General features: G+C 47.0%; 1 protein-coding gene across 3 annotated transcripts in view; it reads left to right on the forward strand.

Moving 5' to 3' along the window:
- The window catches only part of CFAP43 (cilia and flagella associated protein 43), a 91,371-nt gene that overhangs the window by 1,316 nt on the left and 78,067 nt on the right, over window positions 1–11,988 (forward strand). For all 3 annotated transcript variants that reach the window (XM_075935526.2, XM_075935527.2, XM_075935528.2), the window contains exons 2-3: window positions 3,900–4,153; window positions 7,986–8,082. In XM_075935526.2, the coding sequence (XP_075791641.2) occupies window positions 3,900–4,153; window positions 7,986–8,082 (351 nt within the window). The remainder of the gene's footprint in view (window positions 1–3,899; window positions 4,154–7,985; window positions 8,083–11,988) is intronic.

Below are 11,988 nucleotides of genomic sequence, written 5' to 3' on the forward strand. Positions count from 1 at the left end.
CCCCATTAGTCCCATCTTCAGCACCGCCCTTTACTCCAATGTCCATGTGCCTCATCCCTTTATCAACCCCATGTGTGCTGCCTTCAGTCCCCATTCACCTCATGTGCCCAGCGCCCATTAACCTTAATGTGCCCCAATTCCAAATCTTTCCTGGGTCTCTGAAGCTAGCCAATGCAGTTATGTTCAGTTTAAAGAGATCACTCAAGAAATTTGAGGTCCGCAGGGGGCTGAACAAAGACCCCAACTACCTTACCCATTACAAAGATAGCTTCCCCAATTATCACCTCTAATACCATTAGCTCACAGACATCTACCTTTCCCCACCTCTAATATCATTAACTCACAGACATTTACCTTCCTTTCCCCCCCCCCCCCCCCCCCCGTGCATCCCCCTTCTGTTCTGAAATGTGATTTGTCCTTTTCATATGTGCTCATTTTTTTTAATTGCATCCTTTGGTATATATGGTTGTGACTATTTTCTTCCACTATTTGATCTGAGGAAGTGGGTCTGGCCCACAAAAGCTCATCATCTAATAAACCATCTTGTTAGTCTTTAAAGTGCTATATAGTCCTGAAATTTGAGGTGACCTCTAGAGCTTGGTGAAAACAAGATTTTGCATTTCAGAGAATTCTGTGATTCTGAAAACATTTCCGATTCTGAATTGAAATGAAAACAATTTTTTGAAAATGTCTGTGAAATAACTTTTTAGAAAATATAATTAGCATATTTATTATATCATAAAAATCAAATGAGCAGTAGTTTTGCAATGGAACATAAAAATGTTCTGTCCCGAAAAGGTCAAAACAGAAGGACCTTATAAAAACCATCCATTCCATTTTTTAAAATCAATCAGCATGTGACCATGAAATGTTTTGCTTTTGCTGAATCTGCATTTTCTGACAAAACTGTTCCATCTGAAAATTTCTGACCAGCTTTGTGATTCCCTCCAGAGAAATTGAGTTTGTTTGCAGATTGTGACTTGAATTTTCAGCTTGCAGACTGATTTTGATTGTGAAGCGATACATGTATGTTTTATAAGCATAAATTGCATGACCATCATAATAACTTTGTGCATATATGTTTCAGAGACGTTTTTTCAGTGTATGCACATAAAAAAATGCTTTTTACAATACTGGTCCTAAATCTGTGCTGGGTAAAAGTGAGTTACTAGTCCTCTGAACATTCATACAGGTCTGCCAACATGTGCAGGCTGGCCGTAAATCTGGGGCACATTTAGGGCACGTTTACACAGCTAAAGCCGAAATAACCTACACAATTTGAGCTCCGTCAGTTGCGTAGCTTAAGTCGAAATAGGTTTTTTCAGCTTTTGGCACTGTCTACACAGCTGGCAATCCAAGAAAGAGCACTCTTCCTCTGACTTCCCTTATTCCTCATAAAATGAGAGTTACAGGAGTCTGAGTAAGAAGTCTTCCAGCTCGACATTATTTTGACATTATGTCAAAATAACTGCTTGTGGTATAGTCGCAGACTATGTTATTTCAGAATAACATCCGTTATTCCAAAATAATGCTGTTACGTAGACATAGCCTTCGAGGGCTCGGACAGAAGTTCACCAGCTTAATTTATCATCTCTGTTGCCAGGGTGCTTAGCTCTTCAGTAAACATATGCTCATCCCTCAAGAAAGCACAAATGAACACACAAACCCCAAACCTCTCGTGCAGCAAGAACACTCTGGCAGCACTCACCAGCGGTGTAAAAGAAAGCTATCATGTGGAGAATGCGAGGAGAGCCCCCCCCCCCACCCAAGAAAGAAAAGACCACTACAGAAAAAGAAAACAGAAGTAGAAAAATGACTAGAAGCGATAAGAGAAAAGACTATGGCCCTGTCTCCACTACACAATTAAGTCACCCGAAGTTAGGTTGATGTACAGCTGTTGCAGTAATTACTGCAGTGATGCATGTCCCGTCTGACATGTCCTCACCAGGAGAGCTTCCACTGACCTAACTGGTTGGGGCATAGTGAGGCACTAACAGCTGGAGCCTCTCCTTCCTCCTCACCCATACCCCCTGCTGTGGCCCCACCCAGCTGGGCTTGCAGACAGAAGGTGATCAAGTAATGTGGTGTCTTATGTCTACACTGCATAGCTAGATGAGCTTTGTAGACATAGCAAAATGAAGCTTCATTTACATCAAAATGGCTGCCGCGCTGTGCCAATCAGCTGTTTGTTGGCACAGCGCAGTAGTCTGGATGCTCAGTGGTCGACATCAAAAGCCTTTGTTGACCGCCCCGTTATGCCTTGTGGGATGAGGTTTACCGGGGAGGTCGACAAAGGCTTTTGATGTTGGAGGTAGCGTGGCTGGCCAGGGGAGATCGGGAGGAGAAGAACCGGCCGGCAGGAAGCAGGAGTGGCTGGGAGTGGGTCGGGGGCAGTGGAGCTGGTTGGGAAGAGTCGGGGAAAGCGAGGGGGTAAGGTGGAACTGACCCAGACACGTGTAGATCCCGGGGCGCTGTCAGTCCCATGCACGGTCCGGAGAAGTGCAAGTGAGTCCGGCTGTAGCTCCACCACATGCTCAGGAGCAGGGACAGGGTTTCAGACTCAGCCAGGGCTCCCAGCGCCGATCGCGCCCCGCCTCCCAGCCACTCCCTCCGCCAGGCTTCCGTCCCATGCCCAGCCAGAAATCCAGGAAATACCAGACATTGCACATGTCTGGTATTTTCTGGATTTTTTTTACCAGACAGAGGCCTCAAAAACCGGACTGTCCGGTAGAATACTGGACACCTGGCAACCCTAGATGCTTGCCTGGCTTGGCACCCTGCTGTAGCAGGGAAAGCCTCCAGGGAGCATGCTCTTGTTTCTGGGGGGAGGGACAGGGATGGAGAGCTCAGTTTCCCCCTCATCCCCCACCCATGCAGCGGGGAACCCAGTGCAGCTGCAGCACCAGGCCAGGCTTCCCGTTGGCAGGACGGTGGGTGGGGGGAAGAGTAGAAACCCCGACCATCCCGGCCACATCCAACTCTGCCACTTCCCCAGCAGGCAGGGGAGGGGCACAAGGGAGAGAGAGCAGCAGCTCATGGGGGCAGCAGAGCAGGAGCATGCGCCAAGGAGGGGGCAGCAGATCCCGAGAGTGCCCCAGGTAGGGGGCGGCAGCAGAGCCTGAGCCAGAGCCTGAGCCTGAGCCTGAGCCTGGTTCCCCACAGGCGGCAGTTTTAAAACAGCAAGGTCCGGGAGTGACTCCTCAGCTCTGGCCACCCCTCCTCCTCCCAGCAGCAGTGGCAGCTGTAAAAGCAGCTGCCTGCACACATGGAGGAGGAGGGGCTGCGAAGCCCTGGAGGCCCCGTGGGACAGGGAGGGCTGTCCTGCGGCTGGGGAGAAGGGAGCTGTCTACGGGCTCTGCAGGGTGTGGGGGAGCAGAATTTTTTTCTGTTCTCTCTGCAGCACACCTCTGACTGCCTCTGTGCCGTGGAACACAGTTTAAGAAACGCTGCGATATCATGAGCTTTCATGGGCTCAACCCACTTCTTCAGTTTTTCCATTATAACTATATCCAGAAAAACCCACACCCTTAACAGACATGATTACAAAAGCTGTGTTTGGACCAGGCAGATTTTTTTAAGTAAAATCTGGAACTAGAGAAAAAAAATAGACATCTGTCCCAGCTCCTCTTCCTAGTCCTTTGTGCATCCCCAAATGGGACATGTCCCATGCTTTGAGAAGTGCTGCGCTAATTCTTCTTGATGCTAGATCTTGAAACCGTCTCTGCTCCCCATCCCTCCCAGTGGTGATTTTTTGAAACTGGTCCAGGGCTGAATATAGCAAGTCCCAGGTCTTGGATCAAAAGTAATTTCCATTTGTTGCCATCCTTTTGTTCCACATTATATTTTAAGTAAAATGTGTTTATGTCCAGTGTTTAATGCTCACTTACTTTCCCCCAAAGATGGGTTCAGGGATTCACGAACAGGAATGTTGGTTTTGTCAACAACAAGACTATCTGTTACCCTTCTGGCAACTACATCCTTTTCGTGGACATTGAAACACAGAAGAGGACATTTCTGAAGTGTATGAATGGCCTCGTGGGAGCTTTTGCTGTGAATGGGAACAGTCAAGTGGTGGCTTTTTCAGACCAGAAGCTAAATCCTGTCATCTATATCTATGCTTTTCCAGGACTGGTTAAACAGACAGAAATAAAAGGTAGGGATGGAGGTTTCCTTCCTTGTTTCTATTCTTTTAAAATAAATATTAAATCTCCATCTTGCGAAGGGCAAAAGCAACACAGCAGAAAGGTTTGCAGTGACAGGAGAGATGCAGGGAGTCCTATAAAGATCCTTGTACTGCTTTTAAATAAAGACCCAGATCTGTAGCCCTTAGATCCACTACAAACCCATTACATTTGTAAGCACAGCTAAGAGCTGAATGAGAGGGCACTATGAAGGGCTAATGCTGCACCTGAGGAAGTCCATGGGATCTTTGCAATAGGGTCAGTCTCTGTTCCTACTGAAATCTGAGTCAGCAATGTTAGCAGCTTGATTAAAATATCTTGAATTACTAATTCATCTCTCTCTTCGGAATAAGACACATAAGCAGTACATCTACACTGCCTCTTTTTTGTGGAAGAGGCAATGCAATGTTTCACACTTCATTTGCATAGTCTCCTCTGATGCTTTTTGTGAAAGAGGTTTTTGTGCAAAAAAAGCAGTGTAGATGGGTCTGTTTTGCACAAAAACTCCCTTTTGTGCAAGAACCCTATAGATGGGTCCGTTCTGCACAAAACTACCCTTTTGCGTAAGAAACCTTATTTCTCAAAAAATGAGGTTTACATGTTCTTGCGCAAAAGGTTTTTTTTGCGCAAAACAGACCCATCTGCACTGCTTTTTTTGTGTGCAAAAACCTCTTCCTCAAAAAGCATCGGAAGCGAATATGCAAATGAAGCACGAGAAGTCGCTAATGAACGCTTTATTTGCATTGCCTCTTCCGCTAAAAAGAGGCGGTGTAGACGTAGCCAAACATGCAGAAAATTTTCTCAGTAGCAAAGAAGTTCTCATTGAATTTGGGTTTTTTAGGGTGTTTGCTTTTGAAGAAGTTGGTTTTTAATGTTGCCCTCTCCTGACTGTTTCATAAGAAGCCCTCCTATATCTGACTCCACAGAAAGAAACCTAGTTGTCTTCTCTTCTTACCTGTTTTATTGCTGGATACAGGCAGTCCCTGGGTTACGTACAAGATAGGGACTGTAGGTTTGTTCTTAAGTTGAATTTGTATGTAAGTCGGAACTGGTACATATTGTAGGGGAAACTCTAGCCAAACATTTCTCCAGAGCTCAGTTTTATTCTCCCACACCTCACTTCCCTCAGTCCTTTATTCTCAAGCTGAGGTGTCTGCTGAGAAAAGCCGCTCTGCGTCTCCCTGGTCTGCTGGGGGAGGGGGGTGCTAGCTTCGCGTCTCCCTGGTCTGCTGGGGGGAAGCAGCTAGTGCGGGGTTGCCTCACCCCGTTTGTAAGTAGGGATCCGATGTAAGTCGGATCCATGTAACCCGGGGACTGCCTGTATATTACTCCAGAGCATCCTACCTCATGGGCTGATTTAATCAGTTAAAGAATGAAGTTTAATCAGTAGGGGTACGTCTACACTACAGCGCTAGTTCGAACTAACTTAGTTCGAATTAGTTAATTCGAACTAAGCTAGTTCGAACTAACGCATCTAGAACTAAAAACTAGTTCGAACTAGCGTTTTGCTAGTTCGAACTAGTAAGTCCACATTGAGTGGACTCTGAACAGGGCTTAAGGATGGCCGGAAGCAGTGCCGGCAGGGCATCAGAGGAGGACTTAGAGCATGGAGATGCTGTCTCAGGCTAGCCGAGGGCTGCGCTTAAAGGGTCCCGACCCCCACCCCGAACACACAGTTCTAAGGGGTGCCCCGCTTGCAAAGAAGTTCTGGCTTGGAGTGCCCTGAGTGCCCACACTGGGCACATCACAGCACTCGGCCATCAGCCCGGCTGCACTTGCCGCAGGCTGCCATCTGGGGAGAGGGAGTAATTGGGGGGCTGCAGGAGAGCTTCCACCCCCAGAAGCCCGCAGAGCCAGCCCAGTCCTCCCCATCGGGGGCTCGTACCCCATTCCTCCCTCACCTCCTTCCACTTGCCCTTCCCTATCCCCCCTTCTTATTGATGTACAAAATAAAGATAACGTTTCTTCCAACATTGACTCTGTCTTTATTGAAAAAAACTGGGGGAGACTGGGAAAAGGAGGTGGGAGAGGGGAAGAGAAAGGCTGGGAGAGGGGAGGGCAACTAACATGATCAGGGGTTGGGAACAGGTCCCAGATGAAGAGAGGCTACAGAGACTGGGACTGTTCAGCTTAGAAAAGAGGAGACGGAGGGGGGACAGGATAGAGGTCTCTCAAAGCAGGGGTTGGGTGGAGAGGGTGCATTCAGAAAAGTTCTTCCTGAGTTCCCATAAAGAAGGACTAGAGGACACCAAAGGAAAGGAATGGGTAGCAGGCTTCAAACTAGTAAGAGAAAGTTGTTGTTGACAAAGCAAATAGTTAACCTGTGGAACTCCTTGCTGCAGGAGGCTGTGAAGGCTAGAACTAGAACAGAGTTGAAAGAGAAGTGAGATAAAGTGATGGAGGTTGGGTCCATGGAGTCCTATTAGCCAGAGGGTAGGAGTGGTGTCCCTGCCCAAAGTTTGTGGAAGGCTGGAGAGGGATGGCACGAGACAAATGGCTTGGTCATTGTCTTCGGTCCATCCCCTCCAGGGTCCCTAGGGTTGGCCTCTGTCGGCAGACAGGCTACTGGGCTAGATGGACCTTTGGTCTGACCCAGTACGGCCATTGTAAGCTCAGGGCTCAGTGTCGGGGGTCTCAGTGGACCCCCTTGATTTTCATGCACACCTGGTCCTGGGTGGCCAGGCTGGCAGCTCTCCTGCCCTAGACGGCCACTTTCCTGTGCCTAGTGCGGAGATCGTGGACGAGGTCCACGATGTCCGCACTAGCCCAGGAAGGTGCCCGCCTCTTGCGGTCCAGGGCAAGCTCCCGGGAGCCGCCAGCCTGGTCCCGGCAAGAGGGGGTGGGCTGGGGGGCATCGGGTGGGTGGCTCTGTGCCGTGCCAGGTGCAGGGTCTGCTAGCTGGGTGCTGGCAGGCTTGCACCTGGCACGGGCACCGTAGCCAGCCCGTGCCCCTTTAAGGGGTCCGGGGCCGGGAGGGGGCATAGAGTTTCCCTGGTGTTGGCCAGAGTGGCCACCAGGGAAACCTGGGGAGGGCTAGCCTCCCACTAGTTCGAACTAAAGGGCTACACAGCCCTTAGTTCGAACTAGCTAGTTCGAACTAGGCTTAGTCCTCGTAAAATGAGGTTTACCTAGTTCGAACTAAGCGCTCCGCTAGTTCGATTCAAATTCGAACTAGCGGAGCGCTAGTGTAGCGCATAGGAAAGTTAGTTCGAACTAACGTCCGTTAGTTCGAACTAACTTTCTAGTGTAGACATACCCTAGAAGATTGATGCCAGCCTCTCTGTCCACATAATGGATTCTTTCAAACTATAGAAATATGATGGGTCAGTTAACTCTTTAAAATGCAAAAACAGCAGGCAAAGAGCAGCATTTCTTCAGGGGCTGCTGTGGCTGGCTGGAGCGCCCCTGCCTGAGGCACACCCAGTCCAGGCCCCCACCATTTATCCAGAGGTGGTTAACCATTCACATCCCTACTATAAAAGCACAAAATATTAATACAACTAGATGGAACCGCCCAGGAGAATGTTACCTAGAGGGCAATCATGTTACCTAGGGGGCAACACAAAAAATCATGTGTTGCCTGGGATTGAAGGGGTGATATCTGTGAAGACTATTCCATTGCTAGAAGAGATCTATACAAGCAGTTTTACATCCAATTTGTTTCTTAGAACTCATAACGAAAATTGTCTTTATATGGCCAAATCAAAGTGAATTATCACGGATGGAGCAAAGCATCAGGCCTGTGGTTGTCCAAAGCAAAGTTTAAAGCTTACTAAAACCCTTGCTATTGATTTTATATTTTAGGGCAGGCTCAGCTGAACTATTCTTTACTTGCATTCAGTTACATGGGTCCTTATCTGGCCAGTTACTCTTCAGTTCCAGAATTTGTTCTTTCCATATGGTAAGTATCAGACGTTTTCCTATAATACTGAGTAGCTTAGGTCATGGTTTTTGTATGTACATTCCTTGAGCAGGGCTTCAGTTACTTACTTGTCAAGAGAAACCAGTAAGTCCAAATGACACCTTCGCTTCCTCCTTCCTCTCTAATCTGCCACTGCCTGCAAACGTTCTCTGCCAGAATTGTCTTGCATTGGCCGGTGTGGAAAACACCATATAAAATTAATTGTTATTTTGCCATAGCTGACTTCCAGACTGTTCTCTTCAAGGTTTTACATTGTGATGCATTTATGACATCCAGGAAAATAAGCTATTTCCATCACTTAATTATGTGAACAGTCCTGGAAGCTGACTTCAGTGGTAATTGTGAAAGAAAGTTGCTTGCTAGCCAGGGCACAGGACTTATAGTCAGGAACTGCTGACTTTTAATGCTGACACTGGCTCCCTTGAGGGTCCTGGGCCTGCCATGTTAATGTCCCCACTCAGTCATTTCCTCTGTAAAATAAGGATAATGAATCTTAATTACTTCATGGAGCTCATATGAGTATTCATTAGTTAAAATTCGTAAAGCAGATTGGGGATAAAAAGTGCTATGTAAAGGCTATATATTAGTTTTCCCTTAAGAAGCTTCAGCACTCCTATCAACAGGGCTATCCTTAGAATTTATGGGGCCCTAGGCAACCCTCCCGCCCCACATCCCCCAAGCGATTTGTTTCCGCTCCCTGCCCAGAGCCCTTTGCACTCTCCCCGTCCCCATAGGGCATTGTTTGGGAGAGTCCAGCAGAGAAAGGGGTTAAATGCCTCACCTAGCTGCTGCGAAGGCTGTCACTTGGCTCCGCAGCTTGCTGTAAATCAGTGTTTCAGCCTCTAATATGTGAGAAGCTGGGTTTAGGGCCAGGGATAGGGCAAAAGGGGCAGCATTCCTGGGGCCTAGCAATTTAAAAAGGTCCAGAGCTTCCCATATCACAATGCTGGCCAGAGCCCCAGTCCCTTCAAATTACTGCTGGAGCCCTGGGCAACACAAGCCAGGCATTGCTGAAGGTATGGCTGGGAGAGACTAGCCACCAACCCTGTGCCTTCCACCCAAAGCCCCACCGTTCTGGGTACTGGAGATGCCCCCTCTCCCCCCGCCACTTTGCCCAGGGGCTCAGCCATTCCATCTGCAGCCCTGGGCTCGGGCGGCCTGTGGCAGCAATCCAGAACACCACTCTCCCCATATACACATGGACAGTGGGAGTGGATCAGCTCCCACACATGTACCTGTGGAAACCAACCTACTTTTACCTGCTGTCCCGATGGTGCCCCAAATTTTAGGGTGTCCTGCGGCCCTGCCAATCACATCCCTGAGAATTCCCAGTTTCTCTCATCTTAAAGCACCACCACCCTTGTCTTAACTTCCAGCTGAGAACAGCAGTCCTCCCAGAGAGAGCACCCATCTCAAGATATCATTTGTGTTGTTCCAGCTAGGCTTTCGGCTCCCTAACTGGGCAGGCTGTCAGTGGCACCGGATACCTGACGAGTATAACTCATTATAGCTGTGAGCAATCAGCCAGCCTCAACTTTCCAAGTGTCTGGGATTATACTCAAGAGCTGCCACACCCAACCCCCTGCAGTAATAATTAATTATAACGATAATGAAAAATCTTTTGAATCCACTTTGAAACACTTGGAGGAGAGGAAAGCAGGAACAGTCAACATGGATTCACTCAGGGCAAGTCATGCCTGACCAATCTAATTGCCTTCTATGATGAGATAACTGGCTATGTGGATATGGGGAAAGTGGTTGATACACAATATACCTTGACTCTAGCAAAGGTTTTGTATAATCTTCTACAGTATTCTTGCCAGCCAGTTAAGAAGTATGTATTGGAGTGCTGCGGGGTTGGTCCTGGGGCCAGTGTTGTTCAACATCTTCATTAATGATCTGGATGATGGGATGGATTGCACTATTTCACTAGTGAAGCACTGAAAGGGGTTGCCTAGGGAGTGGTGGAATCTCCATCCCTAGAGGTGTTTAAGTCTCGGCTTGACAAAGCCCTGGCTGTGTTGATATAGTTGGGATTGGTCCTGCCTAGAGCAGGGGGCTGGACTTGATGACCTCCTGAGGTCTCTTTCAGCTCTATGATTCATAGATATTTTTAAGGTCAGGCTTGACAAAGTCCTGGCTGGGATGATTTAGTTGGGGTTGGTCCTGCTTTGAGCAGTGGGATGGACTAGATGACCTCCTGAGGTCTCTTCCAACTCTTAGTTTCTGTAATTCTCTTCTCAGTCCCCAGGAGAGAACAACAGCGTTCACTACATACTCTAGCTGTGCACTTCATCTCAGGATTTAGGCTTAAATGTACTTTACAACAGATAAAGCATACCAGTCAGTCAACAGACTTTCTATCGAGAAGAGCTTACTTTCTAAAAGGCATGAACGATGATCATTCACAACAAAATTAACATGTTTGGCTGAGTTTATGCCTTGTCTGCACTTTAGAAGTTCCATCAGTTTGAAAGATTATGCTAGTCCTAGAGAGATTCTGTATCTATAAGGATAGGCATTTCCACTGGAAATGCTGGAACTTTTCCAAGTAATGGAACTTCCTAAGGCCATCTGCTTTAAGATTATTTAACCAGCAAAGTGACCCCCGAATGAATTTGACCGACAATTTAAGTCTGAAACAATTTAATAAAAAATATCCCAGAATGTTGTTATAATAGTAGGCCTTGATCCGGCAATGAGCTCCACTCAATTACCTGTGTGCTGTGTGAATTTCATTGCACAATCCGGGCCTTCATCTATGCAGTCTAATTTATCCATCAATGTGAATTCTTTCTACTTTGAATACATAGAAGTAATATTTTACAGGATAAAATAGAGCAGAATATTTTAGTAGTGTGCTGCAATTTCAGCATGATGTTTGTGCAATGTCTATATGTATTGCAAACTTCAAAATGTTTGCTACGTGCAGGTAAAAGATGTTAATAAGATTGCTTGGACGTGAAGTATAGGAAGCTTATTGATAATGAAAAGCTGCTTTTCGTGGGAGACATTTTATCCCTAGATCTTTCTTCTGTTCAAAGCAATGACTCAGTGCCAGACACATGCACCATATCACATTGTACCTTAGTAAATTAGCTACTACAAAAGAATCTTGGCACAGCTTGCTATGTATTGGAGCACCCTGACAGATCTTTAGAGAGAGCACTATACTAACATCTTTTCATGCCAGAATTTCACCTTGTAATTTCCTTTAATATTAATGGAAGCTACTGAACATGTGTTAATACTAGTGTATCAAGATAAAGTACACCTCTTAAATCATGTTTTCTTTTTTCCATCTGATATTAATGTTAATAATTTTCTTGCATCCTGATCAATATCTATAAATGAATTTGTTACAAGCTAGACCAACAGGATTATATTAAACTCATTTGAAGTAGCACCTACATGCTAGAGATCTTCACTCTAACCTTAGTGGTACATAACAAGGCTGAAATTCCAACTCCAATTTCAAGTTACATGTTGACCAATACATTTTTAAATTGCAAAGATTTCTAAGAAGTTAGCAGCAAACAGGGCAGTCCCTAGAAGTTCTGGTGCCCTCCACAGCCCCTCTCCTCTACAAGTGAGGCTGCGCTCAAGAGCTGTGGGGTCACGGGGGAAGGAGCTGTGGGGAATGAGAACAGGGCAGCTAGATAGGGAGGTAGCAGGGGTCAGGCCTTCCTCTAAGCTCACCCGTAGCAGTAGGAAGCAGAGCAACTTGACCACAGTCCACTCTGCTCCCCTGACTCCCAGCTGCATTGCTTGGGGGAAGGAGTTTGGAGGAAGGGGTGGAACCATCCTCATACTCACTGGCAGCAGGAAGCAGAGCGATGTGGCTGGAAGCCAGCAGGCCAACACCAATCCCCCAGGCAATCTCGC

Source organism: Pelodiscus sinensis, chromosome 8 (assembly GCF_052426305.1).
Source record: "Pelodiscus sinensis isolate ZL-2025 chromosome 8, ASM5242630v1, whole genome shotgun sequence".
In the NCBI taxonomy this organism is placed as follows: Eukaryota; Metazoa; Chordata; order Testudines; family Trionychidae; genus Pelodiscus; species Pelodiscus sinensis.